General features: G+C 55.8%; 1 protein-coding gene and 1 pseudogene across 1 annotated transcript in view; one reads left to right on the top strand and one right to left on the bottom strand.

The window, feature by feature from the left end:
- The window catches only part of EBF4 (EBF family member 4), a 58,859-nt gene extending 43,688 nt beyond the window's left edge, over window positions 1–15,171 (bottom strand). Inside the window, exons 1-5 of the mRNA XM_012755110.3 lie at window positions 14,812–15,171; window positions 14,186–14,307; window positions 836–992; window positions 588–651; window positions 373–428 (exon numbers count right to left, since the gene is read on the bottom strand). Of these exons, the coding sequence (XP_012610564.2) occupies window positions 373–428; window positions 588–651; window positions 836–992; window positions 14,186–14,307; window positions 14,812–15,123 (711 nt within the window). The 5' untranslated portion in view covers window positions 15,124–15,171. The remainder of the gene's footprint in view (window positions 1–372; window positions 429–587; window positions 652–835; window positions 993–14,185; window positions 14,308–14,811) is intronic.
- On the top strand, window positions 1,479–3,031 carry LOC142861135 (high mobility group protein B1 pseudogene; annotated as a pseudogene).
- Window positions 15,172–19,629: the final 4,458 nt, after the last annotated feature.

The following is a 19,629-nucleotide window of genomic DNA, read 5'->3' on the forward strand; positions in this document are numbered from 1 at the left end:
CTCCCTTTAGGAGTGGTCCCCAGACAATAACTGACTGATCCATACAGGATAGGAAATCCTGGCCTCCTTGCTTCAACTGGGGACCCATCTGGTGCCATTCCTTGTCCAGAGCTCCCTGCACAGCTCCCTGTCCTGCCTCTCTCCCTCCTCTTCTCTTGAGATTCCCTCCCATCTCCCCAGTAAATCCATGCACCTGAATTCCCACATCAGGCTGGTCTGCTAGGGACATGACCTAAACCAGGGTCTTTTCCAGAACAGACGGCAAGAGCCACACACCCTCCTGCCACAGGCTGGGGCAGAACAGGGGGAAGAGGATGCTCACTGAGCCCGAGAGGAGGGCAGGATGGGACTGCACGCCCGGGGCTGGCTCACCTGCTTGGACATGGAGTCGATGAGCCGCACATACAGGTCCTGCTCCGTCCGAAGTCCTAGGGTAGGCAGGTGGAGAGGGCTTGTGGTCAGGAGCATGTGCGGCCTCCGATGACCGGGCCACACCCACACCCTCCCAGCCCTGGCGTGCTGCGTGGCGCTGCGGTGCCCAGACTCGTTCAGGGTCAGGGCTGGGCAGGGCCGTGGCCCCCACTCACCGCTGTTGTACACCAGCCGGAGGCGGTAGTGGATACCGTTGTTGGTCTTTTCGGCCCCAGGCTCCTGCAGGGACGAGATGGGGAGGATGGTCTGGAGCTCAGGGCTCCTCCTAGCCCTGCCCTCTCTCCCTCCCTTCCACTCCCCACCCTCCTGCAGCATCCAGCACCCATCCATTCATCTGCCCAGTGGGTGTTGGGGGAGGGGGTCCCGCCCCGTCCAGTCCCAGCCAAGCCCACCAGCCTCTCACTCGGTCCTTCTCCACGAAGTCGATGAAGGCCGTGCGCTCCACCTCCACGGGCTGCCCCTGCCGGTCGTACATGGCCAGCACGAAGTGGAAGAAGTTGGATTTCCTGAGGTTGGAGGGGGGCTGCTTCTCAAAGTGCGCCCGTGCCAGGCCCACGCCACTGTGGGAGGAGAGGAGGTGGAAAACACCGGAAAGGCCCTGCAGTGAGAAATACCCAGCACCTCGGGCCAGGTAGGTGGGCTGGCCAGCTCTTGGCTCAAACATGGCAAGAATTTGGGCAGGAAGTCAAACTGGACGGGCCTCTCCCACCCTGGCCAGGGCCATTTGAGTTCCAGACAGAGGCCTCCCAGCACCAGGGTCACCCCAGCCTGCCCTCTTGGCAGCAAGAGGCCCAGCAGGTGCCTGCAACTGAAGCAGTCCTGTCAGGCTCCCCTACTCCCGTTGGGCTTTTCCCTGGGCCCCACATTTTGCAAGGCTGATCGCCACCATCAATGTGCAGACCAGTCCATCTTACTGGCCAGAGACTCCTGTGACTGCACTTTAGGATGTCAAGGGGCACGCGTGAGGCCCTGGAACTAATATCCCGCTGAAGCCCAGCCCAGGCTGAGGGGTCCAGGAGCCTGGAGTGTTTGCCTGGAGAATGACAATGTTCATCAGACCCTCAGAGACGTTAAACTGCCTGAGGGCCACTAGTCTGGCCCGCCTGGATCCTGGGGTATGGCTGAAGGTGGGGGGACCCTGCCCGGGGTTAGGGGGACCTGCCTCCAGGTTTGGGGAGAGACAACCATGAGCTCCCTCGGGCAGGAGGGCCTTCTAGTCTGGCCTTGCTGAGAGCCCTCTCCTGGCTCATCAGACACCTGCCCAGAAGCAAGGACAGCGGGAGGAAGGGAAGAACCAAGGCCCTGTCCGCCAAATATTTCCTGAGTTCCAGTGGTGTCCCCAGCACTGGCCACATGGCAACAAGTGGGGCTGGGATAAAATGCCTGGCAGGGGAGGCAAGATAGATACAGAGAGCTGTGACACAAGACAAAGTGGTAAGTGCCCCCCAGAAGATGTGACCACGCACAAAACTAGAGCAGGACAGGGCGAAAACATGCCTTCTTTCTGTCAGAGAGGAGGGGAACATTTCAGGAAGATGGCAGCTTTCCCCAGGTGCTTGGGGAATGACTAGGAGCTCGAGAGGTGGCGGAGGCACAGGGCAGAGCAAACAGAGGCCGCCGTACGTGTGCGTGCTGGTGTCGCAGGACCATAGATTTCAAAAAGCGGAGTGAGGAGAGAAACGTTTGTGTCGCAAGCTCATGCGGGACCATGCAGGAACGCAAGCACCCAGGGGAGGAGTTCAGACTCTCTTCTGTGGGCCAGGGTCCTCCAACATGTGCTCCTTACATGGCTCATGGCTCCAGATCCTCCCTTTAGAAGAGGGTGCTGTGGAGAGTAAAGTCACAGAGCAGAGAGAGTGAGGAGGCTGCATCCGGCTCCCACTCTGACAGCCATTCAGGGCATTGAGCTCCATAGAGACAGCGCCGGGGCAAGACAGAGCCGGATGGGCACTGGGCGACTCTGTGCCTCGCTGAGGAAAAACAACTAAACAGGGGCAAAGGAGATCCTAAGAAGCCAAGAGGCAAAATGTCATCATACACATTCTTTGTGCAGACTTGCAGGGAGGAGCACAAAAGCACCCAGATGCTTCAATCAACTTCTCAGAGTTTTCTCAGAAGTGCTCAGAGAGGTGGAAGACCATGTCTGCTAAAGAGAAAGGAAAGTTTGAAGATATGGCAAAGGCAGACAAGGCCTGTTATGAAAGAGAAATGAAAATCTATATCCCTCCTAAAGGGGAAACAAAAAAGAAGTTCAAGGATCCCAATGCACCCAAGAGGCCTCCTTCAGCTTTTTTCTTGTTCTGTTCTGAGTATCGCCCTAAAATCAAAGGAGAACATCCCGGCCTTTCCACTGGTGATGTTGCAAAGAACCTGGGAGAGATTTGGAGTAACACTGCTGCAGATGACAAGCAGGCTGCAAAGCTGAAGGAAAAGTACAAAAAGGATATTGCTGCATACCGAGCTAAAGAAAAGCCTGATGCAGCAAAACAGAGTCATCAAGGCTGAAGAAAGCAAGAAAAAGAAGGAAGTGGAGGAAGATGAGGAAGGTGAAGAGGATGAAGAGGAGGAGGAAGATGAAGATGAAGAAGTTGATAAATAAGTTGGTTCTATCACAGTTTTTTTTTTCTTGTCTATAAAGCATTTAACCTCCTTGTACACAACTCACTCCTTTTAAAGAAAAAAAATTGAAATGTAAGGCTGTGTAAGATTTGTTTTTAAACTGTGCAGTGTCTTTTTTTGTATAGTTAACACACTATCGAATGTGTCTTTTTTTTTTTTTTTTTTGAGACAGAGTCTCACTTTGTTGTCCAGGCTAGAGTGAGTGCCGTGGTGTCAGCCTAGCTCACAGCAACCTCAAACTCCTGGGCTCAAGCGATCCTCCTGCCTCAGCCTCCTGAGTAGCTGGGACTACAGGCATGTGCCACCATGCCCGGCTAAGTTTTTGTATATATATATTTTTTAGTTGGCCAATTAATTTCTTTCTGTTTATAGTAGAGACGGGGTCTTGCTCTTGCTCAGGCTGGTTTCAAACTCCTGACCTCGAGCAATCTGCCCGCCTCGGCCTCCCAAAGTGCTAGGATTACAGGCGTGAGCCACAGCACCCGGCCGGAATGTGTCTTTAGCAAGCCCTGTCCTGGTGGTATTTTCAATAACCACTAACCTTGCCTGGTACAGCATGGGGGTTGTAAATTGGCATGGAAATTTAAAGCAGGTTCTTGTTGGTGCACAGCGCAAATTAGTTATATATGAGGATGGTAGTTTTTTCATCTTCAGTTGTCTCTGACGCAGCTTATACGAAATAATTGTTGTTCTATAAACTGAATACCACTCTGTAATTGCAAAAAAAAAAAAAAGCTGTAGCTGTTTTGTTGACATTCTTAATGCTTCTAAGTAAATACAATTTTTTTTATTTAAAAAAAAAAAAAAGAAAAGGGTGCTGTGGCCACAATGGCCAGGAAATGTGGCTTCACAGCATACACAGGTGTATTGGGGGACCTGGGGACACCTTGTAGGAATGGACCCTGCTTGAGTTGGCTCTGGCTGGTGCTCCCTGTGTGTGGTAGCCAGCCTCTAAGACAGTTCGCAATGATCCCCACCTCCTGGTATCATGCCCTTATATAGTTAGTCCCCTCTCCTCTTGTGTCAGCACTGGTCCGTGTGGCCAGTGGAACACAGCAGTAGTGATAGCATATAACTTCCAAGGTTAGATCACAAAAGCATTGTGACTGCTGCCTTGTTCTCGTTCTTGGATCAGTCATTCAGGGGGAAGCCGGCTGCCATGTTGTGAGGACACTCAAGCAGCCCTAGGAGAGGTCCACATGGAGAAGAACTGAGGGCTCCTGCCAATGGCCAGCCCTAACTCACCATCCTGAGCTGCCCTGCAAGCAGATCCCCTAGCCTCGGTCCAGCCTTCAGATGACCGCAGTCCCAGGTTTCGTTTTTTTGTTTGTTTGTTTTGAGAGGGAGTCTGGCTAGAGTGCTGCTGTGGCATCAGCCTAGTTCACAGCTACCTCCAACTCCTGGGCTCAAGTGATCCTCCTGCCTCAGCCTCCTGAGTAGCTGGGACTACAGGCATGCACTACCATACCTGGTCAATTCTTCTATTTTTAGTAGAGACGGGGTCTCGCTCTTGTTCAGGCTGCTCTCAAACTCCTGACTTCCAGCGATCCTCCTTCCTTAGCCTCCCAGAGTGCTAGCCAGCTCTCAGCTGTAGCCTCATGGGAGGCCCTGAGCCAGAACCACCAGCTAAATTGCGCCTTGATTTCTAACTCCCAGAAATTGTGTGAGATAATAAGTGTTTGCTGTTTCAAGTTGCTGAGTTTTGGAGTCATTTTTTAATCCAACAACAGATAACTAATACATCATGCTTACGTGACTACAGAACACTTTTGTTGAGGGATGTGGTTTGGGAAACATGACTAAAGGCCACTAGAAAGTTCTGAAGCCAAGCAAGGCTTAGAGGCTGCTATGGAGTGGGGGAGGGGGCAGTGTGGGCGACAAGTGAGAGGCTGCTGCAGGGATGCAGGGGAGAGGATGGGGATGGTGGAACTGCCTTGGGAGCCATTTAGACCAGCTTTTCCAGATGTCCATCAGGGGCACGTTACTACGACAATGGCTGCCATATTCATCACTACTCAATATTTTTCTTTGTATAACTTTATTTATTTGCTTTTTTTTTTAGACAGAGTCTCACTTTGTTGTCCAGGCTAGAGTGAGTGCTGTGGCATCAGCCTAGCTCACAGCAACCTCAAACTCCTGGGCTCAAGCAATCCTACTGCCTCAGCCTCTGGAGTAGCTGGGACTACAGGCACCCGCCACCATGCCTGGCTAATTTTTTCTCTATATATTAGTTGTCCAATTAATTTCTTTCTATTTATAGTAGTGACAGGGTCTCGCTCTTGCTCAGGCTGGTTTCAAACTCCTGACCTCGAGCAATCCACCCACCTCAGCCTTCCAGAGAGCTAGGATTACTCTTTGTATAACTTTAAATCAATTTACTCTTCTACTTGGCTTCATGCTAAGCCATAATATCTGGGATGTCATGGGCATGACGGACTTGCTTTTATTGTTTTACTTATACAGATTATAATAAATACATCAATAACAAAAGGAAAATCCTTTATTTTCTTTTGAGACAGAGTCTTGCTCTGTCACCTGTGCTAGAGTGCAGTGGCGTCATCATAGCTCACAGCAACCTCAAACTCCTAGGCTTAAGTGATCCTCCTGCCTCAGCTTCCTGAGTAGCTGGGACTGCAGGCACATGCTACTATGAGCTGCCTATTTTTCTATTTTTAGTAGAGATGGGGTCTCGCTCTTGCTCAGGCTGGTCTCAAACTCCTGAGCTCAAGCAATCCTTCTGCCTTGACCTCCCAGAGTGCTAGGATTACAGGTGTGAGCCACCATCCCCAGCCAAGAAAAGGAAAATTGTTCTTCCTCCCGAGAACCTGCCTTCGAGAACCTGCCTGCGGCCTCAGGGGCCCAGATGAAATGCTGACTTAGGAGGCAGAAGCAATGGGTCTTCTTGTCTCCTGATCAAGATGGGGGTGGAGGGAGCACCAACACCTCTTCTTTCCTACCAGAGGTTCTGTCTGCCTACCAGAGGTTCTTTCTTCTTCAAATGCTTCTTTCTCCAGGAACGTCCTCCCAAATCCTTCCACTCCCACCTCCCCTCCCCCTTTGGCAGCAGTCCTTTCTCCTGGAGGCCATGACCAGCCCCTCACCCTCTTCCCCAGCCAGCAAGAGGCAGGGAAGCCCTAAGAGGGCTTTTGATCACAGCAGGTCCCTGATTACTGCTGATGAATATGCTAATGAGGCATCAAAACTGAGCTCCTCCCTCCTGCTCCCTGGACCTGCTTAGCTTGAACTCCACCCAGGACAGGTTCCAGGACCACCCAGTGGGAGAGAAGGCCAGAGGAGGTGGGTTTGTGAAGCAACCCCACGTTAGGTCACTGCGGCCATTTATTCTGTCATCCAGCCTAGGAAAGGTGCCTGCAGGCTCTCAGACAGCGGGGAGGGAAGGTACAGAGAAAGAAAGAGGGCTTGGCAGGGCAGGGGTGGATGCTGAGAAAGAATGGAATCTCCTTGACCACAGCCTGCCCTTTCTACACAGAAATCCTGCACTGCCCAGGCCAAATTCCAGACGGGTGCAGAATAAATCCGTGACACCAGCCTGAGCTGCTACCCATCCCATCCCCCTGGCAAATATCAGCCAGTCCTGGGTCCTGGCTGTGCCCAGGATGGGACCTGAAAAATCTGGCCTAAGACCCAGGACAAACTCCCCTGCCCAGCCCACCCTCCTCACAGGAGATTACTGGGGAGAAAGCGGACAGGCTCCAGGGGAGGGGCAAGAGGGCAGGTTCCCTAGGGTCTGTGGACCAGTGTCCAGTGCTGCCAGCCTGGGGGCTGCACTGCCTCCAGTGCCTGCGCCCTGCCCCGTGGTGGGGGTGGGCTCAGTTCCACTTCCCATGAGGCAGCCAGAGCCGAGTCCTGCCCTTCTCTACTGGAGCTCTGTGGGTCTCAGGCACAACCGTCCTCCCAGGCTCACACCCATCCATGGGGCTGGTTTGCAGCTCCAGGTAGACAACAACAGCCCCAGCCCAGCCCCAGCCCCCAGGGAGGACTGCAGAGCACAGCAGGGGATGCTCCTTGCCTGGGAACGCTGCCAGCCTGGCCCGTTCATAGCCCTGCTGGACCCAGAGAAGATCAAGGTAAAAGGAGAAAAGGTTTTGCTTTAAAGACATCCTAGTATTTCCTATGAACAAGAGGCAAAGAGGAGCAGCCCGTGGGGAGGAAGAGGAAGTAAGAGCGACAGAGGCAGGTGGGGACGGTGCCTTCCTTCTCCTGGTTGATACTAAGGCCCCTCCACCTAGGACATGCAGGAGGTGACAATGAACACCCGCCAACGGAATTGCAAGCCCCACAGGGAGAGAGTTGGGCAGGAGGAAGGGAAGATTTTTTTACCCTCTGGGAATAGCTGATGTTCTTGTAATGAGAAAACAAACCAAGTTTAAAGAACAGACAGAAAGAAACATAGAGATACGCCCAAACAACTCAGGAGGTGCTGAGTGCTCCGAGAGCCCCTGATGGGCACATCTGGGTGCAGATGTGTGGGATACTGTTGGGGGTGGGGGCCGCTGCCTGTTCTCAGACTGGCTTGGAGACAGAGCCATGTGGACCAAGGCCAGCATCTTTGATTCCGTGGGGAGTCAGCTCTAAGGTGGGGCTGTGGAAGACAGCCACTGGGATGTGTGGAGAAACTCTGAGGATACCTATTGATATATATATATATATATATATATATATATATATATACACACATATATATATATATCTCCTTTTTTTTTTTTTTTTTGAGACAGAGTCTCACTTTGTTGTCCAGGCTAGAGTGAGTGCCGTGGCGTCAGCCTAGCTCACGGCAACCTCAAACTCCTGGGCTCAAGCAATCCTACTGCCTTAGCCTCTCAAGTAGCTGGGACTACAGGCATGTGCCACCATGCCCGGCTAATTTTTTTTTCTATATATATTAGTTGGCCAATTAATTTCTTTCTATTTATAGTAGAGATGGGGTCTCACTCTTGCTCAGGTTGGTTTCGAACTCCTGACCTCGAGCAATCCACCCACTTCGGCCTTTCAGAGTGCTAGGATTACAGGCGTGAGCCACCGCGCCCAGTCTATATATGTCCTTAATCTAAAAGAAAGAAAGGTGGAGGGAAGGGGGAATACAGCCCCTGAAGCCCAGGGAGGCAAGCGTTCTATTAGGGTTCTGCTTCGGATTCAAATGCCAGTTTAGTTGGGCAGTGATTACAGGAAACAGTGGGGTTGGGGGTGAGACAAAGCTGAGAAGGTAGCACGTAAAGGGCACATTTTCTTTTCTTTCTTTTTTTTTTTTGAGACAGAGTCTCACTTTGTTGCCCAGGCTAGAGTGAGTGCCGTGGCATCAGCCTAGCTCACAGCAACCTCAAACTCCTGGGCTCAAGCGATCCTCCTGCCTCAGCCTCTGGAGTAGCTGGGACTACAGGCATGCGCCACCATGCCTGGCTGATTTTTTCTATATATATTAGTTGGCCAATTAATTTCTTTCTCTTTATAGTAGAGATGGGGTCCCGCTCTTGCCCAGGCTGCTTTCGAACTCCTGACCTCGAGCAATCCACCTGAAAGGGCACATTTTCAACAAGTGATCGCCGTGGGCAACTGGAGCTCAGTCCCCTGGGGTACTCTGGAAACAGCACGGGACTTGTGCCTCAGTGATCCCCCCGGAGGGATGGGTGAGGGGCTGGGTATTTATCCACCAACTCCCGTCTGTCACTGGGGCTGTTATTTCTCAGGTACTGCTGGCCTGCCCTGCACGTGGGCACGTCCTCAAGCAGAGGGAAGCAGATGGCAGTGGGAGAAGCAGACCCTGTACCAAGGGCCCTGTGGGGTATGGGTGGCCCCCAACTACCAGCCAGCCAGAGGCCTAGGCTGTGATGGGAACTGGCAGGGCTATAGCCCCAAAGGCCGGAGTGCAGCTCAGCAGGTATCAATTTATAACAAATATAAGAACTGTCTCACCTGGCACATGTATGGCTGGAGCCCCTAATTCAGAAACATTTTATTCACTTAGCAACATTAGCGAACGACCCATGCCACATAAACGCTTTTTTCAGAAAAAAGCAGTTGAGTGACGAAAACAGCATTAACCACATTAACCACTTTTGCAAGACTCCAAAATGAATTATACATTCCCTTGCTTTCTTCAAAAAATTGTTTTAAACACAGTATTCAAAATGCTTTCCTCTCAACCTCTGAGTGTGCTAAGGTAGTGGGGCATTTGCTCCTGTCCTCAAGAACCCAGATTTGGGAGAACATGGTCACTTTTGTGTTTTCTGCCATGCCTTCCTGACCCCTTCCCATCTTTGGTTCTGAAATAGACCAAAAATTAAAGGAGACTGTTTGTGACACCAGAAAAGATTCCGTTTGCAGAGACACTTTTTGGTCAGAGTAAACCTGCCCTGTAGCAAGCAGGGGTGTGCAGGGAGACCAGGTTCAAGGCAACACCAAGGGCACCCTGACCCTCCCAGCCCGTGGCCTGTGCTCCGGACTATGCAGGGATGCATGTGGGGACACGATGGGGGCTGCAAACTTGTCTGGCTGCATTGCTGGGACCACCTGGCAGGTCCCTGGAGATGCTCCTTGGCAAGGCTGAGCGGGATGCTCTGGGGTCCTTCTCGAGGCAGCCACTCTCCCCCACCACAGCTGTCTGGAGCAGATGAAGCCCCAGTGCAGTCCCTGTTCTCTAGTCACAAAGCCACTCGGGGATCTTTATATCCTAGATTACCTGCTAATTATAAACCTGAGCAATTTAACAACAGCCAATCAAATCCCACAGAAGACAACTGACTGAGGCTGGAGCCCTGGCCTCCCCTCCCAGGCAGCCCCAGGCCTTCTGCCTTCCTCTCCCCCCACCAAATCCTAACTCTTGGCCGCCTGGACAGCCCGAGTTTCTGAGCAGTGCCTTGGCTTGGCCTGCCTGCTGCTTGTCTCGGACGCTGGGGAAATGGGGGACAATCTCTGATGTCATCAGCAACAGTGATGACAACTCTTTCTCCTGCCCCCTGAGAGGTGGAAGGAGCAAAAAGTCTGTCTCTGGCATCCCATCCCTTTTCTCAGATTTCCCTAAAGTCTCTCTCTAAGTTCAGCTCATCTTTGCCCCCTCCTGGCATGGCTCATAAGTCATTGTTCCTTTCCTGTTTATCCTCCCTGCCTCCAAGCATTCCATGGGCGCAGCCGACTGTCCCCTGCAGGCATCCTCTGGGCCCCTAGGACTGCTGATGAGGGCCGCACTGGGCCTGGCATTCCCGCCCCAGCCACAATCTCTTGGCCTAGCCCTGCCCAGTCCCCCCGCCCGCATGCCCAGCACCTGGCTGTGCTGCAGATGCAGATGGGGAAGATAAAAGCAGCAGCTCCCTGGGGCACACCCACCTCAACCGCAGAGGCAGAGGAAGGGCCTGGTGGCTAGAGGCAGCTGCCCAGACCCTGGGTCCAGACAGTCTGCTGGAGTGGAGGTTTGAGGCTGGGGAGGCTCCGTACCCCTTCTTCCCACGGCCCCAGGTGCTGCCCTGCTCACCTGCCCCAGGAAATTGGGAGGTGGGGAGGGACGGGGAAGGGTCTCCCTGGCCTGCTCTCCCACTCTTCCTCTGGCCCTGGATTCTACCTAAAGGCTGCCTGCCCTGCTTCTCTTCTGCCCACCCTCTCGTCACCCACTCACAGGCCTGCCTGCCAGGTCCCAGGCTGAGGAGTGGCTATTAATTATTAAAGCAAACAAAAGCATTTCCTAGCAGGGAGGCTGGCCTGCAGCTGCTTACAGGAAAGGCAGCCCCAGTGGGCTTCCCTCTCCGGGGCCCTGCTAGTGTGCTGGGACCAGCTCCGGAGGGAGGGCTGGTCTGGGTCCTCCGGGGGTCTCCTCCAGGGGGAGGGCTGGCTTGAGCCCTCCAGAGGTCCCCTCAGACCGGGGAGCACATCACGAGGAGAAGGGAGCTACTTCTGTTCTGAGCACGCCCACGGGAGGACTTGGGTCCGCGGAGGAGTCGGGGAAAGGTGTGGTGGGACAGGGCATGTGGGGCTCAGAGATAAGGTTCTGTTGGTTCAGGGCAGGAGCAGGGTCCTTGTGCAGACTTTCCTGGTAGGGAGACCCTCTCTGCAAGCCTTCCCTTCTCTTCCCTGTTGCCTCCAGTTTAAGGGGATGCAGCCCCTCTTCTCTCCCTACTGATCTTTTGTCCAGAACTTTCCTTCCTGTTGGCAGAGCCTCCCTCATTGATTTTAGCAGGCCTCCTAGGCCTTCCCCTCCTCCCCCACCTCCTGTAAAATCATGACATTGTTGTAAAAGCTGAGCTGCAGAACTGGGGAGGAGTAGTTGCCCCATTACCTGGTCAGGTAGAACCTAGAGCCCTCCAAGGTCAAAGGGGAGCCCAATAGCAATGGAATCAGGAACTTCTAAGATACACTAATGCTTTCTTCAGCAAAGACTCACTGTCCCACTACAGACTGCTCAAGCCTGTCCTGGGTGCTGTGGACACAAGGATGAATGGGTCACCACCCCTGTCCTAGAGGAAGGCCGCAGCTGGCAGGGCAAGGGAGACCAGGACAGACAGAGGACAACAGATACTGGCCTATGGTAAGCTTCCTTAGGCAGCGCTAAGAATGGTTCCCCTGGGCACAGATAGAACCAGGTGCTGGGGTGGGTGACCCTAAGGCTGGTGGGACTTGATTCAGTGGGTGGTGTGGGTACTGAGGGCAGGGACTGTTTCAAGAGAAGACAGGACTTACTGGAGGTCCAGCTAGTTCTCCAAGTGTCTATTGGATGCCCAAGGCCAAAAAGGAAGACTAGGGTCAGATTGTGCTGAGCCTTGAATGCCAAGTTTCCGGGGGAAGTGGGGGATCACTTTATTTTTAATCAAGGGGGAGACATGATCAGAGAAAAGCACTTTGGAAATATTGCTTTGGCTCTTGGTACATGCAAGATGGACATGGGGGAGTGGTGAGGGGCTGGGGCCGGGCTGGGGCTGGGGCGGAAACCAGGGAACAGTTCACCTTCAAGCCAGGAAGGAGTGGAGGGAAAGGGGTGACATGTTCAGAGTGGTGGCTGTGGGCACTGAGATGGGGACTAGGACACACAGGGGAGCATCCCCTAAGCCTTGACAACCAGGCGCATTTAGGGTGCCAGTGAGGAAGAAATCAAAGATGACTCGCAGGCTTGAGAGAGGGTGCTCCTGTCAAAGTTCCTCAGACATGAGAGGGAGAGAAACCAGGCAGAGGTCAGAGAGGGAGGCAGGGGCAGGGGAAGGAATTTTGGTTGTTGCTGCTTTAGGATGGGAAGACTTGAGTGGAGGACTGACTGAGGAACAAGAGACAAACGGGACAGATGACAGGCAACACTGGGAAGAATGAGGACATGGGATTGGCCTGTTCCCTCCAGGAGCAGAGAGGAGAGTCAACCAAACCACCAAACGACCAAACCTGTGGGGGCTCCCAATATGTGTCCTGGGACAGAGAAGTCTCCAGACTTGGGGATTAGCAAACCAGGCCTGAAGAAACGCCCCTGTTCAAATTACAGAAGCCCTCTGAGTCCCAGCAGTGTGGCCCTGGGGACTCAGAGTGGACACCTCCACCCCCCCAAGAGCCCCCATGTGCAGACGACACACCTCATGCACCCCACGCAGGCTACCAGAGCACTTCCTCCTTCGTCCCTGCTCCCCTTCATCGAGACTGCTGGCTCTGGGCAGGCACTGGGGAAGGCCAGAGAGAAATGGAACCTTCACTCCCAGAGACCCCACTGGAACTCCCCACCCTCACAAGGAGCTCGCAGCACACAGCCGGACATGAGGAGAAAGAGTGGGCCACGTGAAGAAATTGATCATCTCAAGTTAAACAAAAAGCCAGAACCATCAGAGAGATGGGCAGGACGTGAAATCGTAAACACAGCACAGGAGAACACAAGTTATTGGGGAGAAATGCAGGAAGGGAATACGCTAAAGTGTCGACGGTAGCTGGGTTTGAGAGGTAGGATTCGGTTTTTTATTTTCCAGTTTCCCTGGAATATAGTTATATCACTTGTAAAACTTATGGAAATTAATTCATCCACAAGAGCCTTTCTCCTCTTGAAGAGACCAGCTCCCTCCTGATAGCCAGGAAGGGGCAGACACACAGAACAAGGCTTCAGTTGGTGCAAGAAAGGGGTGTGTGTCTGTTACAGGGTGAAGTGGGGGCGCCAGGAGTGACGCACTCTGGACAGGACTGGGGGTGTGGGCAGGGTGTCAGGCCTGGTCTGCTGGGCAATCCCTTCAGTCTGCAGGACAGCAGCTACTCAGACTTCCCGGGGGCCCAGGGCGCCTGCCCCAGCTGTCTGCAGTCAGCACCTCCCCAGTTCTAACCACTGTGATCTCGGGCGTTCGATGTCTGAATGCCATCCTCCCTGCTCACAGCTGGAAGTACAAAAAACCCTGCGGCCCCAGGTGCTTTGGGGGTGGGCCAATAAAGTTTTAAAGTTCCAGTCCAAATCCCGGAGTCAGTCCCCCACCCAGACCCTCTCCAAAGGAGTCAGGGGAGACAGGTGTGCGTGCTGGGCTCCCACCGCCTCCCACAGGGCCTGCCAGAAAAACACCTGGCCGAGAGAGGCAGGGGCCCTGCCCCGTTGCCGGCCCCCATCAGTCCCTAGAAGGCGACTGCCCATCTCATCCCTTCCCGGCTGCTCAGCCCCCAGTCGCTTCCGTGGCTCTGCACACCCTCATTCTGTAACTCCGAGGGGCGAGGGGCGTGGGAAAGAAGAAAGGGGCTGGGTTTCTTGCCTTTCCTGACAGTGAGCCCCGGAATTGGACAAGCAGAGGCATTGGGACTGCCCAGGAAGGAGGGGCTGGACGTTCCTAGACGGTGGGTGGCTGTGGGCCATGGCTCAGGGACTTTGGGCAGCGGGGATGCCTCCTGCTTCAGAGCCGTAGACGGCCAGGCCTGAGGTGGCGTTTCCCACCGCGCCTGCGAGCGACCGTCAGAAATCAGAGCCGGGACAGCCAGAGTGGAGGCAGAAGCCCCGCCCCGGCCCGCCCCACAGCCTCCCGAGGAAGCACTGGCGCTCGGGGACAGGGTGGGCGGGAGAGCTCGCCCGGACCGTCCAGAGTTAGGGCTCCTTCCACCCCGCACTCCAGCAGCTACGCGAGCTGAGCGGAGGCTGCGGCGCGGAGCCGTCCAGCCCGAGCGCAGCGGGTCCGGTCCAAGTGCTTACCTCTGCGCCGCGGTGCTGGCGTCCAGGATGCCCGCGCCCTGCATCCAGGAGCGCACCGAGCCCAGGCCAGCAGGCAGCAGCGGCTCCTCCTTCAGGTTCAGCCCGCCGCGGGGCAGAGCGTCCTGCGCAGGGAACATAAGGGCGCGCAGTCGGTGGGCGCCCCCACCGCCCGGGATCCGGTCCCGCCGAGGCTGCAGGCGTCGCAGCTCAGCCCGACCCGACGGCACCAGGCGCCTCCAGGAGCGCAACGCCAAGTCGGGTCGGCTCAGTGCGCGCTCGCCTCCAGGGCGCTCCCTCGGAGAAAGCGGGTCCGCGGGCGCCGGCGCTGTCCCCTCCCCTCCCGGGGCGCGGGGCGGGGAGATGGAGGGATTCCCCCGCGGCCTGAGCACTGGCGGGCGGACTGCGAGCGGGGCGGGGAGGGCGGGGAGCGGAGCCTGCACCGGTCCGCGCGGAGGCGCCCCAGAGGCGCGCTCTGGCGGCTGCCCAGGGCCGCGGTCGTCGGAGGGGGGGCCCGAGCGCCCCGGGAGCTGCCTCGGGCAAGGCGGGGGCGCGGGGCTGCCCGCCCTTTCCCCCTCGCCGCCCCCACCTCCCGCCCGCCCGCAGCGCCGGCGCGGGGCGCTGATTACCATCCGGGAGGCGGAGGCTGCGGGCGCGGAGCTCGGCGGCGGCGGCGGTGACAGTGGCGGCAGCGGCGGCAGGAGCAGCAGCAGCCGCGCGTCCCGGGGAAAGGCAGGGGCAGCGCCGGGCCAGCAGACGCCGCCGCCGCCGGCGCCCCGCGTGCCCCGGCGCCCCGGCCCTGCCGCAGCCCCGGGCGGCAGCACCTGGAGCAGCAGCAGCAGTAGCCCGGCCGATTCCCCCCGGGGCCCGGTTCCCGCGCCGCCCCGCCGCGGCCGCCGCCGCCCGCCGCTCCCCGGGGCCTGGCCGCGGGCCCGGGCCATCCCGCCGCCGCCGCCGCTCCCGGGGGAGCGGGAGCCGAAGGGAGGGAGCGCGGGCGGGAGGAGGGATGTCGGGAGCGGGCGGGCCCAGGGGACGGGGGCCGGGGGAGGCGGGGGCGGGGCGGCGCGGCCGGCCGAGGGGCGGCCGGGGACGTGACATCATCGGGGGAGGAGCGGCCGGGCCCGGGCCGCGGTGGCGGGGCGGACCCTGGCGAGTCGGTCGCCGGGCTGGGGGCTGCGGCCTGGCCGAGGCCGCGGGAGGAACAGAAGAGCCCGGCGGGGCCAGGGAGGCCGGGGCAGGGAGGATCGGGGCTGCGCGGCGAGGGAGCCCGGCCGAAGGGGCAGATGCGCGCCACGCCGCGCTCAGGAACCTCCACGGCCTCCCCGTCGCCACCGGACGAAGCTCCAGCATCTTCGCGGCCTCATCTCCCTCCCCCCGTACCCGCCGTACTCTGCTCGCCCGACGCCTCGTTCCCAGATCTGCTGCTCATCTTGACGCCTCCAAGCTTTTACTATTGATGTTCTTCTCCCGCTGGCGCTGTCCTCCGGCGTCCCTCCTGGCGTGCCTGACCTGGGCTACAGGAAAGGACTGAAACATCTCTCTCTCTCTTAGGCTGGGGCCCCTGACATGCTGAGCGACTTCCCTGCACCTCTCCCACCCGCAGTCCCTATTCCGGATCCCGGGTTGCCTAAACCGAAAGTATTTTCATTTCCCACCTGTGCCTTTCAGAAACCTCTTGATTTCTGACTGCAAGTTGGACACGCAGGGCTCAGAGCCCAGCTCACTCCTGATTCTCCCCAGCCACCTCTCCTCTCAGATTCCATTCCTCTCTTATTAGTTCCTGGCACAGAAATCATCTCACCCTTGACCCTGGGGCAGGGCCATTCCTGTCCCTCTCCCCACGGTCCAGCCTCATGTGTCCTGGCCCGGCTTTGAGCAAGGCCAGAATGAGTCCAGCACTTTCCTGCCGAACAGCATGGGGTGGCCTGCCCTGCCGGCTGCCTGCATGCTCAGAACCCCTGGACTATCACCTTCCTGCCTCAGCTGACTCCCATCCTCTTTTGGGGGGCCTCCAAGTGTGCAGTTAGTGTTCTGCCTCATGGACCCAGATGAGGGGTCTCAGAGGGCAGTGCTGAGCTGCCTACCACACCAAATGTCCCCCACTTCCTCTCCTGACCGCTTTCCTCTTTGCCATCCCTTTCTCTTTGTGCCCTCCTCCCTGTCACCCACACAGGGGCTGCCATTCCCACTTAGACTTTTACCCCAGGTGGGATGCTCAAAGCTAGGTCTGTCCTTTAAGGTGAATTCTTATGCCAGTTTCTTTCTCCATCTCTTTCTCCTACCCTCTAAGTCCTTGGAATCGTAGGCCCTACCCAAACCTGCTGAATCAGAACGTGCATTTTCACAAGATCCAAGGTGATTTGTACACACATTACAGTTGAGAAACAGTGCTCTAGGGAGACCCCAAAGCTGTTCAATATGTGCTCTACTTCTCTCCCCAGCTGTAGACCTACCCATGGCCCTTTCATCTCCAGTAGGCACCCTAAGTCTTACCTAGTGGAGAGCCCTCAGAATCTTGGCAGAGCCCTGCTGGTGCTCTCAGGGCACCTCCTGCCCTGGAGATGAACATGGGACCTCTTTGCTCAGTCCCCTCATCTGCCCTTCCTGAGGTTGCCCCATCCTATCTCTTATTACAGTCTTGAGATCCTCCCTCTTTTCTCTGCTCATATCTTCCCATTCTTAAAAGAACTGTCCCCTTGTCCCTATCTCCTTCCACGCCTGCCCCTCCTGTGTCTGAGCATGGTCACAGAAGCACTCCACCAAGGACACCTAGCCAGGCCCCAGCGAGCCACTCCCAGAGCCCTGGTGCGCTGGCTCCCTTCCAGCTCTGCCACTGCTGGTTGCTGTCTCAGACTCCATAGTCTCTCTTGGGCTCAGGCCCTCTGACCTCCCTGCGACCAGTGGGGTCACTGCTCCTCCTCCTCCCCACGCACCTGGGAAAGCCATCCTGATGGCCAGAGCACACGCTCTTTCTCCTCTCACCCTCGGGACACCACAGGCTGCTGTGCTGGGCTCTCTTCTCCACTCATGTTCTTCCACAGTCTCAAGTTTGTCTTCAGAAAAATGTTCTCCCAGAGTGGGCCTCTCTCTCGCTTCAGTCAGTCCTGGTTATCAATTGGTGAAGACAGAGCTGGGCGTGGCCCTGGTGAGGAGAGGGGCCCCTGCCTCCAGGGAGGGTCCCCATTACAAGAGGCTCTGCCCCCAGGCCTGGGTGGGGCTGCTTGGTCTCCACACGCTCCTTGGCCTCAGCCAGCTCTTCCTCCTGACCCCACTGTGTCTGTGCATGGCACCTCCTCCTGCTGCGCTCCAGGCTTGGGGCTCAGGAGTCATTTCTGTTACTTTTCTGCTCTGCAGCCACCTGTTTGTCAGGTCTTACGGATTCTCCCATGTCCATGTCCTTCTCCCTACCTGGGTGCCCACAGAGAATGTCTTTAACAGTGAGACTACTTGTTCTCCACTGGTCCACTTTGACTTGGAGGAGGCATAGAACCAGTTCTGCCCACAGCCTCCTCCTCTAGCTCCCTGCCCCAGCTGCTCACTCCCAAACACCTCCAGCCTCCTGCCACAGTTGTTTAAAATGTTGCTTGGATTGGGCCATTGTCTGCTTAGATACTGTTAAATGTCTCTGTGGCTCCCCAAATAGACATTTGGGGACTCCATTTAGGGACATTCTAGGCCCTTTGATGCCTGATCTGATTTCTGTTGCCAGCCAGCCTTCTCTCCATGCCCTGCTGTGTGAGTTCCTTGCTTTCCTGACATGAAGATCTCACAATTTCCCAAACACCGCTGCCCCACTCCCCTTCCTTTACTCCAGCTGTCCCCTCCAGCTGAAGTGCCCTCACTTTTGCAACACCTTGTTGCCAAAGGCAACAGGGATTTACATTCCTTTTCCTGACCATCAAAGTACTTTGGTGTTGTGGATCATCAACGTTCTGGAAGGTTCTCCCCAAGGTAGATTTGGGGAGTAGGGGTTTAGAATTAACTTGGGGCAGATGGGGGAATCAGTCAGCCCAGGAAAGTGGCACTGAGCTAAGGCTCAGTAAGCTGGGACAGATTTCTGACTTGTGTGGGTTTCCTCGATGCTATCCTACTAACTAATGGCATAGAACAGGAAGAAGCTAGCCAGGGTGGTGTTTGAAGCTTCCCAGAGCCTACAGCCGCAGAGGAGGGCTTCTGGGTCAGAGTTGCTGAACCGAGGCACAAGGGCACCTTGTGGGACCAGTGGGGGCAGGCTGAAGAGCAATTCCGGGTCAACACTTGGGGTCAGGGTTAGCATCTCTGCTTTAGATCAAGTGGAAAGCCATTTTTCTTAGAACTCTGTGTGTTTTCATTCTGCATTATTTATCTTAGTTCCTTCGCATATTTCCCTTTTCTAACCACTGCAACTTCTCCATGAGAAAGGAATTTGGGGGCCTGCCGTGGCTGTGGCCACAGAGAGCTGGAGGAGTGGTGGTGATGACAGAGAGAGAGGAGGCTGGTGCAAGCCGCAGATAATGTTGCTACCTGCAGAGAATGTCACTCCCTGCTGGCCCAGGCAGGGGCTCCCCCTAAACCCGCGGGCCAGAGCCTCTGATCCCATCCTCCCCTTCATGGCCATGCATGCTCATGTCCATGGAAAGGGCTCTTGTCGTCACTCTTTTCCCCCCCTCCAACCCAAAGCGGGTGTAAACCATAGAAAACAAATCCGAAGTGGGGTACTAGGCTGAGGCTCGCTGGGCCACGCTGTGTGTTGGGCCATAGCGCCCCCTGGAGGCCCTAGAGTATTGGGCAGGCACTGGGATCCACTTCCTGTCAAGTCCCCATAGGAATTAAAAGATAGGAAGAATACGAAAATTAAAGCATACACTAATCTTGGCTATTCGCATAGTTCCAGAAAGAAAGCAGACGCGCCAAGGTCCATCTCAGAAGGTTGCTGGTGGCTCTGCGCCAGCTCTCAGCCTTCCTGCCTGTTGATTCCTGAGGTCTCTTCCATTGCTTCAGGAAAACCGCACATCACAGTGTTAGTCTTGCCTTGGGATCCATCCCATTCCCCACATCTCGGCTGAGTTACTCAGTCGTGAATAATAACACAACAGGAGCATCACGGCGGACCCGTTGGCAGGATAGCCGAACTCCTGCATCCAATCTCTGGGCTGGAGCAAAGGCAGGTGATGTCCCTGGCTATTCCTGGTTGTCCACACCCCTGCCAATCACAAACAACCAGTCTCAATTCCCACTGAGGAAGAGGAAGAGAGCCGTTTTCCCTAGCAGGGCAAGCTACACCCACTCCACACTATTTTGCAGAGATGGCTGTCCCCCGCCGTCTCTAACCTAGAGTTTTAGCAGCACTGGATGGCTGCCCCTTAGCTACCCATAGGCAGTGACAAAAACATTGGAAATAAAAGTATATAAATTTTTTACTGGTGGGGGAAGATCCAATTGCTTTTCTGATTGCTGGAGGTGGGGGG

The sequence above is a fragment of the Microcebus murinus genome, chromosome 16, assembly GCF_040939455.1.
Source record: "Microcebus murinus isolate Inina chromosome 16, M.murinus_Inina_mat1.0, whole genome shotgun sequence".
NCBI classification, from domain to species: Eukaryota; Metazoa; Chordata; class Mammalia; order Primates; family Cheirogaleidae; genus Microcebus; species Microcebus murinus.